This window comes from Pocillopora verrucosa, chromosome 11, assembly GCF_036669915.1.
Source record: "Pocillopora verrucosa isolate sample1 chromosome 11, ASM3666991v2, whole genome shotgun sequence".
NCBI lineage: Eukaryota > Metazoa > Cnidaria > Anthozoa > Scleractinia > Pocilloporidae > Pocillopora > Pocillopora verrucosa.
Window position 1 is genome coordinate 14,711,895 of NC_089322.1, and position 20,548 is coordinate 14,732,442.

Consider the following 20,548-nt stretch of genomic DNA (forward strand, 5'->3'; position numbering starts at 1 on the left):
CAAAAGTTTTGAACTGTTCTTTTTCCCTGGCAAGCCCCTCCAGAAAATGCAATTTTGGTACAGCTAGGTAACCGCTCACGCTCCTTCCATTCCCAACATGGCCGCCAGTAGGAGTACATTTGGAAATTTCTCGTCTCGAGTACTTCAATTCTATAGAGAATCTCATGGATTGAGAGGTATCTAACAATAATTTGTTGCTTTTTTAACTGAAAAGTTGGTACTAAGCTATGTTTGGTCGTTACTTCTGCGTAACTTGTCTTCGAAAATTATCTCTAGTTCCCGTCTGTAATCTCTCAACAAGTCAAGTTTGCAAAAAGAAAACACCTCATACAGTTGGTGTCCCTGCGTGGGCAAAAGCTGGATTAAGAAGAAAGAATGTTTTATTAGAAATGAAGAAACCAAAATCGGAGAGACAGATCCAAGCAGAATTTAACCTGGAAAATGACACAACAGAACTCAACTTGTATACTACGACAAGAAGAGGTCCTCTCTTCGAGAACACTGCGGATACAGAGAGTCGAATAGAAAAGTAAGAGTGCCTGATTGGGCTTGTGGTAATCTGGGAATTAAAGGGACAATCCGTACAGGCCTGCATTATTTTTCTGGCCTTATTTCTGTAAAGCGCAGTTCACATCTCTGATCTTCATATTTACAGTCATTGATTCATCACTTCACGGGTTTAATACGAACCAACATGATGATCAGCTCCCAGTTGGCTTGTTAGGTTTGTTGCTAGGTAAAATTTCCGCACAGCCCCATCCTACATTATGCATTCAGTTCTTGGATAGAGAAAACAATGACAAAAACAATACATTGCCATTGGGAAAACAGATTTGTTTTAAAGTAGTATGGGACTGTGCGGAAATTTCTTTACTGCTAAAGTATTTCATTATTTATTATCATTTCTTAATTGGCAGTTCACATATATGATTTTCATATATTTACAGTCATGTATTCATCACTTCATGGGTTTATTTGAAACCAACATAATGACCAGCTCCCAGTTGGCTTGTTAGCTCATTTAGTAGAGCACTGCACATATCACACTGATCATGGTTTGAAATCTTGTACAGGCCTTAATTTTTTTCAGGCCTTGTTTTCATTACTGTCTAATTAGTACTCATTACTGTAAAGATTTCTTTCATATTCAGATCTAACAGGCTTGGTAGAAAGCTTGTTAAATCACAATATGAGTTGATTATGTTTCTCTGTAGAGCAAAGATAACAATGTCAGCTGATAAGACCATGTTCGTTTGCTACCATCCTGCCAAACCATTTCCTCTACAGTTTTCAAAGGTATTTTGTTACTTAAATTATATTTGTAATTTTAAAAATGTAACAGAAATTGCCATTATTACTGTTATTATGAATGCTTAAGCCAGAGGTAACAATGGGCAGTTACATCAGCCTAATATCTTTAAAAAAAGTTGTGTATGTCTCATGACTCAGTCAGTTCTGATTTGAATTGCAACAATTGCATCATGTACTTATCTTGTTTTCCTTGGTTTGTACAATAAGTTACAGACCAAGTTTTTTCTGCCTGGATTTATGGCACTAGGGTGAAGCACATAGGCCATAAATCCATGTGAAACAAAAACCAATGTTTCATAACTTACAATATGGTCTGAGAAAGTAAGGTTAACCCTTTAACTCCCATGAGTGACCAAGACAGAATTTCTCCTTACAATATCAATACAATATCAAACAGACAAGTGATGCAAAGAAAGAGAAATATTAATTAGGGGATGGTTAGTTGATCCAATACTAAATTCTCCAAACTAACATCACAAGAACAATATAGCAGGCAGTAAGGAGAATTACCAATGATATCTTGGGAGTTAAGGGTTAGAAAGATAATTATTACATCTCAGGGTTCAAATAGAAGGGGGAACATTTCAATTCAAGCAAATTTTGAATTTTGCAGGCCTTATTGTGAAATGCAGCCCGCTAAATTGACCAATCATGATGCACACATTAATAGAGAAATATGATAAGGTTGATAAGTGACATGTCACCTTATTAAAGCATTATGCTCAGATATGATAGATATGATTGGTTGGTTTTCAATTTCTGTAATTAATGTGAACAGCAGACATCTATGTTCATCAGACTCTCCTGTTTTTGTGCTTTTTAATCATGGACGTCAATGTCTCAAAGAGTTCTGCTACACTTCCTTCATATATGTTAGTAGGGTGAAGTCCTTATGTCAGTTGCCTCTTTCACCCTGCATGTGTTTTTCTTTCAAACGAACTTGGAGTATCACATATTATTTTGTCATCAGTGATAAAAGCCTGTTATGGTAGCATTTATAAAAGGTAGTAATAAAGATTACTGTAATCACTATCTTACAGGACATAGGTTATCATGTGTGGTGGCACCAGGATACCAACTACACTGAAAACTATCGAGATCATTTGACAAAGGAAGAGGTTGGTTATTTATAGCAGATGGGGAAGGGGAGGGGTAGGGAAGTTCAGGAAAAAGGTCCATGGGGTCTGGACCCTACCCATCAGAACTGTGGATAATTTTTATGCTTCTCTGAATTTCTTTGTAATGAAAAAGACTACAACATTTCAAGCTGTCACTATTTTGGTCACAAAAGCGGGAAGGAAAAAATAGAGACTGATTTGGCAGCGAAAGTCGCCGAGTTGGCAACAAGTTTTCGGCAATCATATATAGCGAATAAGATGTAACGTTTTATAACTTCGTTTTATTACTTCGTTCCATTTGCGTTAACTGTTTTGTTATATAAAAACAATAATAAAAACTTTATTAACACATTTTCTATCTATTCATGCAGGTACAAATTACTCAATACGCGATAAAATTATATTTCCCGCAGACTCTGCGAGGTTATGATGAGACTATTTCTTTAGCTAACTTTTATTCCATATTGAAGTCTTCTTAAAAATAGCGAAAACTTTCCATAGTCAGTGAGTGCATAACTTGACCTATGTGCATGGTAAGTTTATGAAAAACAAACTCTCCAAACACTCTCGATAACACATTAGATGAAAAGGGAGGCGGAACTAAATCAGACAAACTCCTGCAGCGTTGTAATATAATCTGCAATCTTTTGTGATATTGCACAAAACTTTAATCTTTAGTTTTGTATTATTGTATTATTTCTTCTTTTTTAACCAAATGAAAGCTCAATGAAAGCTAATAAGCAGTATTTTCATTTGGCACTGCTGATATTTATTTTAACAATTGAGCCACATGTATATGATGATCAATAATTCACATTTGTCTCGATGTCGTTGTTGTCTTTCTGCCAGACCGCAGAGGTAAAAAAGCTCCGTGCAGAAGATCCCAAGCTGTGGACAGTGATTGCTCTGAGTCGAATGTTGGAAGTAAAACCTTTGGCAATACTGTATGTACCTTCTTTTGTCTTGATTGAGATCCCGGGTCAGTCTTAAAAAAATTGACCCAGGCCTTAAACATCTTGAAAAATTTTTTTGGAACAGATTTTTCAAATTTATTATTTGTTAAATATGTGTTATACTTCTTCCTCCTCACTATCCTGTTTCCGCGTCTAGAGTGCTAACACCTCTTTCGTGATTTTCAACCTCAGCAGGCTGTCCCTTTTAAGTCATTCTGTCAGAGAAAATGACATTAGCGATTGCATCATAGCCTACGTCATCCGATCCAAACATATAAAGAAGTAATTTATCCAAACATTTTTTGAAAATATTCAGAGAACTTCCTAATCTTTTTAACTCGAAGGCGAATTGTCGCGGAGGTGTTTGATCTTGGACTGTGTCTTATAGAACAGACTGTTCTTGGTCTAATGTTACTTATTTTCTTTACACAAAACTCTCACAACTGACCTCCGAGTAATGTAGGCATACAGTGAGGAGAATTGAGGATTTGATTTATAACTTTTGTTGACCTGTAGGTTGGCCGCTCCTCTTACGGATGAACAGAAGTTTGAACTTGAAGTGGAACGAAAGCTTTTAAACGAATGGACCCTTTCAAAACGGAAAATATACCGAGCTAACCAGGAATTGGTAAGAATTGACTTGGTCACTCCCTCTTTCTCGCTCGTCAATCACGTTGATTTCTGATTGGTTCCTTTTTTCTTTGTTCTGATTGGCTATCGTATTGCTGGGGTTTTTGCTTAACGAGCCTCAATCATGCTATGCGCGCTTAAAGCGCATTTTGATCGAGTATTGTGGAAAGAAAAAAGGATATAAGTATTCAAAAAATCAAGCCAGAACAGAGATAGAAGCTAGGGTAGTTCCAGGCGTTGTATTAGTATAAAATGAAGCGCGATACTAAAAAGCGCTATAGGAGCGGCTGACTGAAAAAAAAAAAAAAACCGAGGAAAGACTGGGTCGGGTCGCGTAATAAAGCCCCGCCCGACCCAAACCTCCCTCGCATTTTCCGCCATTTGCAATTCCGTTCCGTTTTGCCAACTGAATGCCTGGAATAGGATAAAGCGCGGAAAATTCTAATGACACGGTCGCGCTTGGGTATAGCTTTACACCTGATTGGCGGAGAGGATGGTGCAGGGAAAGTTTGTCAGTTCAGATCACTGAGCGAAGTAAAACAAAACCGATGGAATACCGTGTTGCTTCCGACGCTCGATTCATTCCAGGTCTTAGTTCGAATCACGGGTTAATTGTTTTTAATGTTGTTGATGTTGATGACGTGCTTGGCATAGTTTGGGTGAATCTCTCAGCCTAACACTGATTGTAATTTCTTCGTGCCAACATTGCTTCCTTGTATTTCTCTTCTTTGCAATCTTTGCTTAGTTTTTTTCCGCATTTCAAACTGGCTCAGTGTTATCCTCCCCCTCGTTCCAGATTTGGTGTTAAAGAATGTTACGTGCGAGGAAGTATTTGTGTCGCATGCTTTGTCCTCGTGCTAGGAACCAATCACATCGTGAGGATCTCAAAAGCAAATCAGCGATGAGAATCATATTCGCAGTTCGTGCTGTATACGTGCAGTCAACTGCTGTGATTTGTAAGATGTTCGCATCTGAGAGCTTTAAGGTTCCAATATTTTAGAGAATTGCAACTATACAAAAATATCGTTTCAATATATGCCCCAGTTTTTCCAATTTCATTGCTTTGTCTCGAAACTTCATTAAACAGGAAAATGCTTATGCCAATATTTCTTAGAATGCGCACTTGAAATATTGTTGCATTGTGGATTATTGTCAGATAACTACTTTAATTAATTTAATTGGCCACGTTACGTTAATTGAGATCTTCGTTTATTCGTTTTTTCTTAGGAAAGACTGCGTTACTATCAGGAAACTAGAGCGAACTCTCCTGAAAACGGAGAAAAGACTATCAAGAGCGAATCTGAAGATGTTGCCTCTGAAAATAGAGCCGTGAGTGGAAGTTAAGAATAAGCGACAAAAAAAAAAAAACATGCCGTCATGCACTTAAGAGAGTGACGTTGTGTGAAAAGTTCTGCCGCTGGCATTAGAACGGTGGTTTATTATTTGGCTGAAGAAAGAAGATTTAACATCCTCGATCTCCAACTAAATGAATGACGAAAGAAACTGTGTCAAATTATGTCTTTGACGAGTGATGTATTTTCGACGATGTTTGATGCACATTCTGACCCACTTCACTTCAACCCAATGTCATAAAAAATAAACGCCATTATCTTTAAACATCGTTTATTTTAGTATTGACTGAGTAAAGAGCACTTTTCAATTAAATGTCGAAAATAATCCGAGATTGCACTGGGTTTGCACCGTGATTGGTCCAGAAAACTCGCGCCACTCTCTCGACCAATTAGATGCAAAACTAAAACCAATCACGCCTTGGTCGCCCGCGTTTTCCCGCGCTTTAGGCAGCTTGCTTGTTTTTACTTTGAGTTTTCATTGGATCCTTATGGCATTTTCTTTTATTCGATCTGATTGGCTTTTATTATTTCTTTGGTTTTGTTTTTATGAAAGTTAATCGAAGAGTGCACTATGTGTCATTAAAATATAGTATACAGCGAAATTAATGAATGACGAAAGAAACTTCATTAAAGTTGGTTTCCGTCGAGTGGTTTATACTTGTCGGTGGATATTCATCTGCACGTTATAAAGGAGTTTGACCTAATTTACTCAAACCACATTTCAAGATAAACCGGACTATTCCTTGACAGCCTGCAACTGACGCGAAATTCGAAGTATTTCGTATTGTGATTTCCTAAGCAATACAGCGATGAACAAAGGGAACAGAACCCTTAAAAAAATGGAAGGTTTGTGCGCGCACGCAAGAGGGATATTAGGGTATACTGAATTAGATTAGCTTTTTTTCCAGACGCTCAGTTTTTAATTTCCTGCAAGAGAAAGCTTTTCATTCCGAAAGTTTAATTTTTGGTTACTTCTGTGTTTGCGTTTCCCGCTAAGGATCGTCAGTAACTAGTTTTCATGTTTCCCACGGTTGGCTGTAACGGAGAGTGTAGTACGATCTGGGCACGAAATAGGATTAAGAAAAGAGTATTTTACCAAAAGGATCCACCTTATATACGACTAAGCAAACGTGAATTGTTCTTTCCATTCAATGTTAAGTTGTTACTTAGCCAAGAAATGTTAAGAATCTGCTATAAAGCAGACGCTCTTTGGTCTCTTCATGTACATACCCCTGTCAGCCGAAAATCTGTTTCCACATTTCATCCTTTCACTCCCAGGAGAGATCAATAGGTAACTTCTCCTTAAAGTCTCAATACATTCCCAAGGTGAAGCAGAAAGGTAGTGTGAGGATAGAGAAATATCAACGGTGGATACATTTTTTTATTATATAAACTAAGGTGTTTACAAGGATCTCCAGCCCTGAGAACGAGTCGTAACTACACGGGTGTGAAATTACGAATTTTTTTTACATGTGTTCGATATCACAAAATTATTTTCTCTTGATATCACCATTTAGCTGCTGGTGTGCCACTTACCATTTGCGTAGCTCATTCATTGACAAAGTCGACTTTTTATGTCAGCAAAGCCCTTTGCTGTTCATATTCATGCCGAATAAATAAACTTAGTTGCTTGTAACTATGGAATTAATTTCTCTTCGATCTCAGTTGTTAGCTGCGCTCACTCGTGAGATATCGAGTGAAAATTCCATATCTACGTGCGCCCGTGGATTTTTCTCTATTTATCTGACACCAAATTATATGAGGTAAAATCGAAAGAAGCGTATGGCAGGAATTAAGTGGGTAGAATTGATATCTAAGTGAAAGGGGGAAGATGTTTTGCGTGGTTCCTCTGGGACATGCAAAATTAACTCCAACTCGAGAGGAACCCTAAATATTGCATTGGCACATTAGAAAAACATAAAATGGGCCTAGGGATTAAACTGAAAAAAAAGAGGAAAAAATAATAAGAAAACGGATGATTGAAGACGGGAAGGCAGCTAGGTAACCAACTTGGGATTTGAAGGCTGAATTTTTCAAGTTCACAAATGGTTTCCTGGATATTATATGTGGGCACACGGGTTTCTCTTTGCACATTTTTAAGAATACTACTGCTAAAAAAAGCGTTTCCTTTGGTCACTTGCACTTTACACCAAACTAATTTGGTTTGTCAGAAAAATAAAAAGAGGATTATAAAAAATAAGGTAATAAGTTGACAGCCATAGTTTCATTATATTTCTCGCTAGTCGCGGTATATTCAGTTATTAACTAAAACGAAGCGTGCGGCTGAAACAGGAAATTTTTTTCCACAGCTGTAGATAATAATACACAATACTGTCTGAGTGTGTAAATAACTTAATCCCGTTTACGCCAGACTCGGTAATCTACCCAACTGCATTAGCAATTGTCCATGCGGCGAGATTATTTTATGTCTTTGTGGTTGCTGAAGAAAAATACCATTGAGGTCGTCAACGATGTTGGTACAAGTAATCCTTCTTTTAAGGAGTCGTGGTTAAAAGTTACTGATATTAGTTAATTAGTTCATTTTGAAGTGAATTTTTTTGCCACCAGCACTTAACTGCTGGAAACACACAACATATCACCTTTTTTATTGGCTGTGTTCTGCACGAATTTTTTTTAACATCTCTACAGTTTCCCAAAGAAATTCTGACACTCAGGGGATTATCAATCATGATCTCTTAGAAATCCATTTCTTAACCTCAAAACAATGTCCCTTGTTCATATCCACTGATGCCTGAAGAATTGTAAGTCTGATTTTATGACTCCAAAGTGCAAGATATTTTATCTTGAAGATGAAGAGGCAATCTTTCTGATACTAGCACCGTTTATTTCAGACTTTGCGATTTAAAAAGCAACCCTGTAAACTTAAGTTTGAAACTGTCGTGAAAACGAAGTTCTGAAACGGAAGGAAACCCAAACTTTCGTTCCACGTAATCCAGTCCTTTGGCAACTAAGTCGACCGTGTCGAGAATGTTATCACTCAAATAAACAATACATCACACACATATACAGGTTGAAACACACTGTTTATGATTAAAAGCCTCTTTTAATATTGGATTTTTCAATTGTTGTCTGCTCACAATATATAACTCTCTGCCTTACGCCTCTGTCCAATACCAGCCCAGGTTGTCACGGCAACGTCAACGTCATGAGACAATACAGAAGCTGGTTGGTAAACCATTATAATGCATTATAAAAGGAAACTGAACTCCAAACAGTTATGAAATATACATGATGCCGGTTGGGCTCCGACGCGACCTTTGTTAAAGATTTGGATTATTTCATTAAAGATGTCGATGTGGAATCGGAAAAACTCGGTGGCCATTCAGTCGTACTCAGCCAAGGCCAACAAACCTGAACCGGATGAAAATAAAAGAGTAAGTGAAATGTTTTTTATTGTAATTCTACTGGCATCCGGCGAAAGGTGGAAATGATGCGATGATGATATTTCAAGGTCGGCTCACGCAACTTTCAGATCGGGAGTGAGACAGCAACGATTTTAAACCGCAGCGTTTCATTTCTCGACGGTCCTTTTTACTCGCCTTCAAATTGGCAAATTGAAGGGGCTCCTCGTGCCTTCGCTGTTCGTTAGGCTTTCGAGCCTTCTCTTAATTACATCGTCTGATGTTTATAATTTTCTTGACTCTTAGCTAAGAAATATCTCATAGGCGTTTTATATACCTGTTTAAACAATGTTAAATGTGTCCGCCGTCATTGTTAAAATTGCTGGTTAAAATTACTTAAAGTTTTTCTGCTAAGTCACAGTTAAGATTAGCTTTTCGAAAGTGAGCGAACTAGGAAATAGTTATAGGTCAAGACAAAATGAACATGACATATTGAGAGAGAGTGCCCAACGGCGAGAATCTATATGTCATGTCACGAACAGCTTCAACAACAATGATACAAATGAAGATTTTAATCACCCAGTTCGTTCCTGTTTTTCAAGTAAGACTTTCGTACGATGGTAATGGTTTTGTTCGCTTTTGTTTTTAGTACGTCCGCAAGCAGAATTCTTACAGATCGATATCCCGGAGCAGCTCGATAGACAGTTCAGGTTTGTATGTAATGACGATTCACTCCCGACCACGATTAAAATTCTAGACAATTGTATTCGTACTCCGAAGTCACCGTCGAGGTCCTAACGTGTAATGCCGTTTATTGCTTGATTACAAGTTTTCTATCCTTAAATTATCTAACCTTGCTATTCCTTTTCTACGATTTTTTTTCTTTTATTATTATTTTTCTTTAAACATCAACCGCGTTTTTATGTTGGAATTAATACCACAGACCACATTCCGGGTGATGAATTATTTCAACCCAATGTGTTCCACACCTCAGTGAATTTATCTAGATATCGTGAATGTAAAAGATAAGAAGCGCTCTTTATTTAAACTATGTTGAGAGGCTTTCTTTCTCCTCAATTCACTTTTAGAAATATTTGTACACATCGTTATGCAAATACAAGGAGTATATTGCGTGACTTTCCATAACTCTTTATTGTCTCGCAGCAAACGACCTGTAGATTCTAGAATTTTCAGGAGGCAGAAATCCTATTTAACTTAGCAAACAAAGAGGGATGGTGGTAAATTATGGCAGATTTTCTGTTTAAATAATATCATCAGTCATGAAATTGCAGATGATGGAACTCCAAAATGGAATTTTCGCGATAATTTTCCATGTAGTAGCTGAAGTAGCGAGCTTACGTAGTGAGCCATGCAATTTTAAAGAGCATTAAATAATCATTAAAAATATAAGGCTACTCTGTTATGGCCGACAGCTTTCTTCCATTCCATATATTAGGCTTCCTTCAATCGTTTACATGTTGCATATATTGCTGTAGTTAGTTTTTCGTATTTACCGTGTACTCTGCTGGATTTTCTGTCGTATATTCGTCATGGTATACCGCAGTGACGTTAAGTGCATAATATTTTATTCTAGAAAAATTTAGTTGAATATCATCAGAATATTACCGGTCTGAAACGCTCGAAAAATACGCTTCATGCATGATCTCGGCATCATGAAATTCTCATGTAATGATCGCGTATCTAAAACTGCTTGTTGCGAACTGGAAAACTCACGCGGTGAATATTTTTTTTTCCGATCGCACTTGTCTCTAAAAATTTCTTAGAGAGAGAATGACTTATCACGTTAGCGTTTCTTTTTAAATCACATCCCCATTTTAAACGGTCACAAATGCATTTTCTGTTCACATATGGAAGTCTAAGTTGTTCACGTAACGGTTACGTGACAATTTATTAAGGGTTGATTGTTTTGACTGTGTGAAACAAAGTAACACTTGTAGGGGGGCATAAAATTAATCTCACAGCCAGAGGAAATACTCCTCTCACTTTAGAAAGGTTTATTTTCTCAAATTCTGTCAAAGATTTCACGAACCGATGTCTATGTTACATAGCGTGACATACAATGTCAGGTTGAGCCACAAGTTCGTCTGTAACAACCTTTGTGCGACTCGCGCCTTTGAAAAGAATTTCAACAAGTTTAGATTTTTAATGCCATTGTTTATGAGAGAAAGTAACTTTTTATAATAGTTACATTTTTTTATATTTGTTACTTTTATGTTCCCATAAAAAAAACGTTAATTAAAAATGATCATTGAAAGCGTGACTTAAAATAGAACGCTTGTGTCACGCGTCATATGTGCTCCACACGTGGGGAATCTGTGATAGTGACACGAGGTCTTATGCCATACTCATGTCCTTGAACCTCTTGTGAGCAATTAACTACCAATGACCTTTGCGGTATTTCTGTTATGTAACACGTGCATATAGAAGAATTCTGATAAACGCCTTTAGAAATACAACAAAAATTATGGTAAAGGAAAATTTGCGCTTTGAAGCTGCGATCCTACCCGACATACAGGCGGGTAAATGCTGCACCTAACATGACTCGGATAGAAATAGTTTCGGCGTTATGTAATCTCCTCGTACAATACAGTATATGACGTTATTATCAAATCATGCTGTATCACATGTGCGTCACTCTATTTGCGTGGAACATAGACAGCGTTTTTTTTTTTCTTTATTTTTTGAGATAACTCTTTAAATATACTTTGTACACCTTCCTGTCTCTTTTTTCTCGTCATGACTGAACGCATAGAACTGTCAAATTGTTGTGACCCGCGTGCGAAAGGTCGAGGAAAAAGCTTCTGTAATAAATTGCGATGGTCGACAGTTAGACAAAAGGCAGACCACAATCCATTGATTGATTTCCGGTTTAGATAGAAGTAGAATCGAAACGCCGATTTTCCTCAGCTTTGACAAAACGTAAAGAGTATTCAGTCAAAATGATTCAATCTCTGGTTATTTTTCCTTCTTCTTCCTGAGGTGATACTGATCGAAGTACCCTTCAAGGAGAAGTTGGATCTCTTCCACACAGACTCCAAAATCACTCCTTCGTTTCTAGAGAAATCTAGAAGATAATATGGTATTGAAATGGTATTTTAAGGGTACGTCTAACTTACGTTTTAAAGTTGTCTCTAGATCAATATGATTGACTGTCGAAACGCAAATAAAACGAAGATATTATAATTTGAAAAACTACTCAGGTGAAAAATGGAAACTAAATATTGCTATTGAAACGTTGACAACAGAAGCGCTAGTTTAATAATCCTCAGTTTGTGATTCGTAGATTTATTTTCGCTGATCAGTTTTATTTCCTTCCTTACAAAACGCATCCAAGGTGGTGACATGAAGTATGAAATCAATGTTGTTTTCGTGTGTGGGGAGGGGTAAGGCTATATTTCTGCTGGCGACATTTGCACTTAGTGCAATACGACGTAAGTTTTTCTTTTCGTGTATATATTTGATGCGCTTTTGTATCATTGTCCTTTTTTTTTTTCCTTACTATGTATATTATTGTTATCGTTAAACAAAATCATTGACATAACTAGGAAGCTCTCACGTTTTTGCTTTCTCATCTTTAAATTCTACCTTTTTTTTGGCCAAAAAATTAGAAAATCTCACCTCGCTAGTTTCTTTAAAAGTGTATCCTATACTGTAGCAAATATGAATTCCAACCGAAACGAGTATTTATTCAGACATTGAATATAGAAACTGGAGTCTTGGTATCAACCCAGAGATTGTATATATCTTGTAATTAAGTTCTGACTTTTTTCCTGATACAAGGTATCCATCCACTATTAGTATAAATATTCAAACTTTCTATCAAATATGCTGCAATCCGCTTAGGTTCATTTCTCGCTATTCATCCCCTGATAAATAGCTAGTAAAATTAGTAGCCTGAAGAAGTGTGATTGTAAGAAAGATTAAATAATAACTTGAGCCAGTCTTGTTCAGTGTTAAGTGTTTAACGTCAAGGAGATTTGTGCCGAAGCAATTAGATTCAGGCCTCACCATCTTCAATTAACACGCGAAAGAAATCTCGAGCTCTTTTAATTTATCGGTTTACCGGCGTAATAACCCACGCAGGATGTTGGAGAGCACGAGAAAAGATTATAGATGCACTCGCCTCTGGCTCGTGATTAACAAACTGTTCTTGTGCTCTCCCAATATCCCGCATGGGTTATTATGCCGGAAAACCGATAGAACGCGCAGTCTATTACTTTTATTAACTGAATAAACTACAAAAAATTTAAGTGTTTACCGGTGCAATAAATGGTCGGGTTTCGACCAATCCGAGCTCTGGTAGTATATCAGTTATTTCATATGATCTAATAGTCAATTATAAGTCAATTAAAACACAAATTTTTCGTCTGTAATTTTCACTGATGTTTTTTAAACTCGTGCTTTCTGCAACCCACTTAGAGTGGCTAACAGCTTATTTTCCTTACAGTATCACGGGTGAATCAAATGTTAAGGTCATGAGAATAACAGAAATGATCATAACTAAAGGAGCTCGATCTTAACTGTAACCAAATTCTCCATGTCAGCACCATAGGAAACAGCATAGAGGACATGCGCACTGATGTTAGGGCGTTAAGGATTGAGCGCCAGAATCTCTCAGTTGGAATTCATCGAGATACGTTTGGCAACAATTTGAATCGATTAAGCTCAGTAAAATTGGATCAATATTTTGTTATTGGAGAAGGGTGTAAGCTCCCAAAAGGAAGCTACTTTTCTGATCCGGGTGCACATCTCTTTTTCCCACCATAAGGAAGGTGCACATTTTAAATGATGAATTCCAGACATTCTTGATAAAGTTGTTTATCAATTTCTTCTTCGTTGGGGTCGCGCCTATTGTATAGCAAGCTTTAAGAGCTTCCAAAGTCCACTGCATCCATTGATTTATTAGCTTTTTTGATATGCTTTAGTGGTTTTTTGTTGCGTAACCAAAAGGGTTACTTGAGTATATTCGATCAAGCACTTCGAGAAGAACTCGAAATCTGAGACGAATTTCGTTTCAAAAGGGAAGGAAGCAAATGAAACTCAAATAAACTGTTTAAATATGCGCTCATGCAGCTTGATTTTCGTTATATTTCCTAGTTATTAAGTATTTTTCTTAGCCATATGATTTGCGGATGCCAATTGTCTGTATGATGATTTAGCATGAGGTAGCCTGTTTTGCTGTATCACGTGATCATATCGAGTGTTGCATCACGTGATTTATCAGACAGAAGTCAAGGGCATTCGCAAGTTGACGAACTTTGATCATGACGTCAGCACAGTAGATTTGTATTTTACCTCCAGCGACCGATGTTTGGCCCTGCGCTATGTTTAATGCCGTTTTTGTATTGCACTGATAAGCTGACGTCAGAAAGTTTGATAGCTCTTTTGAACTAATAACACATATGATATCAGGTATGCTGTTGTAGGCTCTATCTATAAGCCCCTTCCACTCTTAAGAAATGTTTAACAATTATACGCCGAAAGCGATTAATTGCATAAGTATAATGATCTTCCGAGTGTATGTTGTTAATTCTGTAAATAAAAAGAGCATTGCGCATTTTTTGTTGCAATTGCATTGATTACTTGTATCAAAATATTTAAAAAGGTTCACTATATTCAATCAGCAAAAACTTCATATCTTCCTTGTAAAAAATGCTTCGCCAGACTCAGTAGCATCTTTTGTGCTCGACGCAATTGAATTTTTCTTTTATCGCGTTCATCACTTTAGCGGAAATATTGACAAAACGCGAGGCAGTCATTTTGAAATTCAGCGCCCCTGCTATAATTATCTCGAGCGAGGCGATTATAGCCAGGTATGACTGAATCCTCAACCAATCAGGGCGTGTGCATCTCTATAATCACCGCAGCAATTATACTAAATATATATATTTACCTGCCTGTGTAATCAGATATTGATATTTGAAGGAGAAACTGCTCGGTGGTCATCTTTAGGAGTGGAGTACTTCAGCATTTCTTGATTATATTACGGTTGAAACTAAAAAAGCGGCTGCATGCTTCAAGACGGCGGGTGGATCCCCTGGAGCTTGGTAATAGGGTAGGGTGATCCCCCTCCTTTCCCCACCCCCGTGTCTGGTATGATATATATATATCTATATATATATATATATATATATATATATATATAGATATATATATATATATATGTTCCTATCTAATCAAGGTAGGCATCCGGTTTTTGGGTGAACCTTTAAGACATAATGAAAAAGCTAATAATTTGATAGTATGAGGGGAAATAACTTTGCTATGTTTGTCGCTTATTTTTATGCACATGGAAGCGCTTTTTAAAGTCTGTGACGACTGTCAGAAAACCGAAATATTTCACTTTTTAATTCAAATATACATGTAGTGTATTACCGTGTACACAAAGGTCTTTCAAAGCTGTAATTTTGCCCTCGATGACTGCTTTGTAACGCCATCTGAAACTGATTTAAAGTACCGGCGAAATCGCAAATATGAACAAAAATCTGTGTCTCCGGCCAAAAATGATCCGATTTCTTTCGTGTGCTCAAACGTCAGGTAAGAATATAACTTTTATCCTCTACTTTCCGTTCTGAAATTGTCTCGATGATAAGAATATAATTATATAGTTCTGGCAGAACTGTATAAAGGCAAAATCCATGAGAAGCCAAAGCATATGATTGCAGCTGTACAAAATTCTTATCGACTAAGCGAGGACCTCGATCGTTCTGTTATGATTTTTCGTAACACGTTGTACTTCAGCTAACAGACTTTATCGCTAAAAGAAGAATCTGGGTCGAAGTAGAAATATTCCTTATTAATATCGCTCCTTCAAACTGATTCTTCAAAGTAAATTTTTCATCGGGTTTGTACTCGCGGAAATAAAACCCTTCCTATCTTGGTATCTGAAAAATAATTACGCTTTCAGTTACAAAGGACATTTATACCAGCGTCAAATTTTATGTGCGCGCTCTACTTGATAATCTTTCAAAATTCTTTTGCGTTATGTGCAGTCACGGTTGTTTCAGCCGAAAAACTAATTCTTTCACTCTAAGAGTGACCATTAAAGCCTTTCTCTTTACAAAATCAATACATTTAAAAAATAGAGGAAAAAAGTATCAACTGACCGTCACTTTTCAATTGAACACCTAATGGTCTGCGCTAAAATTGAAATTCATATTTTGGCTTCAAAGCCTTTAAAACCAGCACCTGTGTGCGGATCACTCTTTAATCCAGAGCTTTTTATAGGTAAATATTATTCAAGCTCGCAAGACTACTGAGAATTTGAAAACTTTTCTTTTAACATACGTGCATGCCCACATGTCCATAGTCTGACGTCATCAAACATGAGGTCTTCCTTCATTTTGAAAAAAACTCTGCTGATTTTAATTTCCATGTGCTGTGCATAGCAAATTGAATTTTTCGATGAAACCTGACAAAAAAGAAATTAAAAAATTGTGGAATCAGCCATATTGTTTTCTTGCTCATCAATATAAATGGGACATCGGCGTCCGTAAATTTTCTGTTCCTACATTGAACCTTTATTCAAAGCTTGACGATCATTGCATCAAGGGGAAGTTAACTGAAATTTCCAAATCTCAAATTCAAGATTGAGGATATCCTTTTTAGCTTGTTCAAATCCTCCGTTGCCACCTGTCCGGCGAACCCAGAAATTAAACAATTTCCATTCTGAAGAGCGTGCTCAAAATTCACTCCTTTCTTATTAACAATATTGCGTTGTCTATTCTTTTCGGTATTTTTCATTGATAACTAGGCGAAAGGATATAATTATCTCCTTTAAAAGAATTCTTATGATCCTAGGTTTATTATTGTGCTGTACACTTTTCCTTTTTTTTTAAATGACGCACGGATTGTTCGATATTGTTCTTTTGCCTAAAAAATTGTTTCCATTTGAGAAGAATAGCCTGATCGAGATTATTTGAAAGAATAAGAAGAAAGTTGAATTTCATCCTATAATCAGAGCTCGAAATAGCGGAAACATTTAGTTTCAACACGTGCTTCAAATATGCTTCAGATCATTAGCTTCACGTGCGTCATTCTAGCACACAGCAGACACCACACACTCGACCGAAATTTAAAAAAAAAAAAAAAAAACTTTTTGGCGTCAACGACGAGTACGAGATACGTAAATTAAATAAATATATTGAACGTAGATTCTGTAGTTTAATTTATTTTTACCTCCCAAAGAGTTCATGAGTGCCTTATCAACATTTTCAGGACGTGTACTTTTACGTCAAGATGATATAGGGAAGTTTTTTTTTAGGAGGAGGGAAGTGATTTTTTCCTTTTTCCACATCGGCGCTTTTGTCCGATTGGTCGCCTCGACTCCACGCCGCTATGTAGGCCATTTGCTACTATCATAACATGGCGGCTTCGGAAGGCGATCATCGCGTACACAAGTCTCCGGCTGCTGCGCAAAGACCACCTCATCTCAAGGCACTAGAGGTTTTTTCACTCGTGTTTGGCATATTTTTCGATGCCTTGTGACATGTATCGTTGACAGTTGGTGCGTTTTTCGCTTTAGGGTTTAACCTTCTCTGAAAGCATGTCGAGGCGACCCCCTCGCCTTCGAAGGCGTTCAATTTCGGTGTCTTCCACAGACAGTTATGGAAGCTCAGGTGAAGCGAGCATGTATTCTTCTCTTTTTTAATGATTTTTTGGCGCATTCTGATTCTTCTCTCTTTCGTCTGAGAAATCTATACTTCGTGATTTCTCGTACAAGAGGGTGTATTTCTTAACAGTTCATTCGTCTTCGTGCTTTGGGATGTGATCAGCCGCTCTTTATTTAAATTTCAAATTGTAATCGTATTGATACAGTACTAAAAATCTTTATCTTACAGAAGTTGTGATTTTTCCTCTTAACTCTACTATACATTACAAGTTGAATCTTAAGCAATTTTATTTTTTTATAACTTATGCCTACGGCTTATCTGCAAGCAGCAGTTCATGTCATTAAAACTACAATATTCGCCTTCTTGCAGCTAGCTACTCGGACAGCTATTCATCAGATGAAGACGATGTATCTCCTAGGGAAAGATCTCAGGTATGTTCTTGAAATTTATAACAAAAGAACTTTATTTACAAACTCTTTGCCTGTTTCTTCGCCTTCAATTTCCACTGCTAATAGCCTGAATGCTAGCTAATAACATATGCATAAAAAACTTTGTTCAGAGTTGAATAGGCAGAGCTTACCGGGTGTTTTGATTCGATTGATCGAATGTTGGATCGACAGTGTAGGGAGTTCTTAGCTTATGTGTAATTTTTTGTGAAGATTTACTTCGCATGAAAATCAGCATAAGCAGTGTGCGGCAATTAAGACTGAAAGCAGCGAGCGTAAATTTAACTAAAAAAATAAATATATAAATGAACTCCAACCACCCGGTCGATCGATAGCTAGAATAAAAAATAAAAAATAAATAATAAAAAAATCGGCGGGAGTCTCCCGTAGATAGAAACAGTACAAATTACTTGTCTTAGTTTCTGTGGTTTTAAACCAAAACACTTTCGTTGAGGAAAATATATCCAGACGATATGGACCTTGCAATTTGTTCAAAGACTCGTAAAGTTAGTGAAGTGCAACCGATTAGCCAAACATGACGTCATATGCTTACGTAATGAGCGTTCTTTAAACGAATCGACCGGTTTCCAAACAAAATTTCAATATTTTTAAACCTTTTTGGACCATCGGATTGTTATTTCTTTTATTGATAGTGTTTGTTTTTGAAGGTTGTATGCGTAGATGCAATGAAAGCAGTACTATGTGACTCAGCTTAACTATATTGGCTTTTGTAGAGTGTATGATAATATAGCCAGCATCTATTGGAATTTGGTTCTGTATTCATTTGTTAATTGTGTAGAGATTGGCTGTTTGTTTCAAAGATATTTTCTTCTATAGCATTTGACTTAAAATGGGCTTAGAGGTTTTCTTCCACTGAAGCACATCTGCATTTTAGAATTATTGTAAACCACAGATGTACATGGAGAAATTTCATGGTTGGCTGTACAAACAAAATAAATACTAGTATTTATTTTTTGGGCTGCAACACATTTTAAGAGCAGTTTCTAAATTATCGCAATATACAAATATAGTCAGCTTTTACCAACCCAAAATAGTTTTGAGGCAACTTAAAATATACTTGTTCATATAAATATAGCACAGAACTGTGAAAATGAGAACAAATCTTGTTGTCAATTATTAAGGATTACTCCCTAATCCTTAGCCAGGTGAAACATACTGGATGGGAACTGTTTCTCATTGTACAGTCAAGTTTCTTTTCTTTAAAATTCCCCCTAGTTAATGAGCATCTCATTTCTTACGTTGAATCTAAGTTTGCTCTTGAAAAATAAGTAAGACATACCTAGAAAAAAAATTGCACTTAAAACATTTTGTTCTTAAGGAGGAGATTCAAGTAATAGAATTGCAGACTAACATTTCAGACCACGAAAAGGTTTAATTTTTTTTAAGCAAAAAATTGACCAGTATTGATGCAAGAATCAAATCTGAGCCTCAGTGCAGTGGAAAATATTTTTAATCATCACAATTTTGTAGATAAATGAAATGGTTAATTGTTTGTCTCTATTAATTTTGTTTGCGCTGTTGCTTTATTGCTGTGCTTCTAAGCCACCTTTCTTCATACTTTTATTTTGTTTTCATCGTTATGTCCTTGTTATGATACCATTTTATTTCTTCAGTTTATTTCATTTTGCTTTGAACAGACATGTTCACAGAGGAAAAATAATGTAACAGCTTGTTTCATATTATCTCTATTGTTGCTAGGGTCACCTGTACCAAACTGCCAACCTCAATTGTAGTAAACAAGCCATGAATTCCATTTAGACCTTTTGTTTTTTTTCTTTGATCCAAAGTAGTGAGTGACAAAATTGTGTGCATCTGGAATCATTGTTCATTTCTCATATTGTGACTGTTCAATTTATTTCACCTGTGAACTCCCAAGAATTGAATAGTAATTCTCTTCACCAATGGCCATACATTACCTTTTAGAGAAGACATGAGAATTTGGTGTTGTATCAAGATGAAACTCTTCAGCTGTAAAGGGGAAAATTCATGTTGATCTTTTCAGATAGTTAACCCTTTATCTTTCATGAGTGAACAAGTCAGAATTTCTCCTTACCATATCAATACATTATCAAGTTGACAACTAATGGGAATGAAGAAAAATTTCAATTAGGGGATTATAAGGTGATCTAATACCTAAGTCTCTGGACCAACATGTAAACAATTGTATGGCAGACTCTAAGGAGAATTACTGATAAGATCTTGGGAGTGATAGGGGTTAGTGACTCTAGTAACAGTTGAAGCAATATAGAGGCTAGAGTATGATACATCCATTTTCTATGTGCAGAAAAACAGCAGCGGTGGATCTGATTTTTGTGTTAAGAATATTAAGCTGGCTGACTTTGGTCGCAGGGAAATTGAAATCGCTGAACAAGGCAAGCAGAAATTTATGTTGTGATAGAGGGACTTGTTCACTGTCTTTTAATACTCCAACCCAATCCAGTATACCCTTTAATAACTTAATGTGTAACATATTGTTTATTCTAGTACTGAAGTCTGCCTTTATTGAAATGGCTGTTTTCCCACATGTGCATTAAGTAATGAATATTACACTGTCTCAATTTACCAGCACAAGAGGATTTTCTTCAATTTGACATAATCTTTGTTTTGAGCTTTTTCTTTTGTTCACAGTGTTAGATTTTAAGATCCTACATAACTTAAACATGTGAAAGTTACCTGTCAAATTTTTAATTTGATTTGGATCCTCAATCTGAAAATCATCTGA

At 36.6% G+C, this 20,548-nt stretch overlaps 2 protein-coding genes across 4 annotated transcripts; both read left to right on the plus strand.

Annotated features, from left to right (window-relative positions):
• Positions 1 to 93: 93 nt before the first annotated feature.
• Positions 94 to 5,633, plus strand: LOC131794559 (uncharacterized). The gene is made up of 7 exons (XM_059112079.2): positions 94 to 176; positions 277 to 529; positions 1,215 to 1,296; positions 2,352 to 2,429; positions 3,279 to 3,373; positions 3,899 to 4,010; positions 5,240 to 5,633. Exons 1-7 carry the CDS (start codon positions 98 to 100, stop codon positions 5,354 to 5,356), a joined length of 816 nt encoding a protein of 271 aa, XP_058968062.2. The 5' UTR covers positions 94 to 97; the 3' UTR covers positions 5,357 to 5,633.
• Positions 5,634 to 8,591: 2,958 nt separating this feature from the next.
• Positions 8,592 to 20,306, plus strand: LOC136284294 (putative adenosylhomocysteinase 3). 3 transcript variants are annotated; one of them, XM_066174312.1, is made up of 4 exons: positions 8,592 to 8,759; positions 9,376 to 9,436; positions 17,729 to 17,790; positions 20,111 to 20,306. In XM_066174312.1, exons 1-4 carry the CDS (start codon positions 8,673 to 8,675, stop codon positions 20,219 to 20,221), a joined length of 321 nt encoding a protein of 106 aa, XP_066030409.1. In that variant the 5' UTR covers positions 8,592 to 8,672; the 3' UTR covers positions 20,222 to 20,306. The 3 variants fall into 3 exon arrangements, with proteins under 3 accessions (XP_066030409.1, XP_066030407.1, XP_066030408.1); XM_066174310.1 differs by lacking the exons at positions 8,592 to 8,759; positions 9,376 to 9,436 and adding exons at positions 17,044 to 17,192; positions 17,272 to 17,365 and having other exon boundaries at positions 20,111 to 20,253; XM_066174311.1 differs by lacking the exons at positions 8,592 to 8,759; positions 9,376 to 9,436 and adding exons at positions 17,048 to 17,183; positions 17,272 to 17,365 and having other exon boundaries at positions 20,111 to 20,299.
• Positions 20,307 to 20,548: the final 242 nt, after the last annotated feature.

Excerpts from the sequence above, each read along its gene's own strand:
- LOC131794559 (XM_059112079.2), top strand. The coding sequence starts at position 98 with ATGGCCGCCAGTAGGAGTACATTTGGAAATTTCTCGTCTCGAGTACTT. Across the intron at positions 530-1,214 it reads ACAGAGAGTCGAATAGAAAA|AGCAAAGATAACAATGTCAG; the intron begins GTAAGAGTGCCT and ends GTTTCTCTGTAG. Across the intron at positions 1,297-2,351 it reads TTCCTCTACAGTTTTCAAAG|GACATAGGTTATCATGTGTG; the intron begins GTATTTTGTTAC and ends ACTATCTTACAG.
- LOC136284294 (XM_066174310.1), top strand. The coding sequence starts at position 17,112 with ATGGCGGCTTCGGAAGGCGATCATCGCGTACACAAGTCTCCGGCTGCT. Across the intron at positions 17,193-17,271 it reads CTCATCTCAAGGCACTAGAG|GGTTTAACCTTCTCTGAAAG; the intron begins GTTTTTTCACTC and ends TTTTCGCTTTAG. Across the intron at positions 17,366-17,728 it reads AGACAGTTATGGAAGCTCAG|CTAGCTACTCGGACAGCTAT; the intron begins GTGAAGCGAGCA and ends GCCTTCTTGCAG.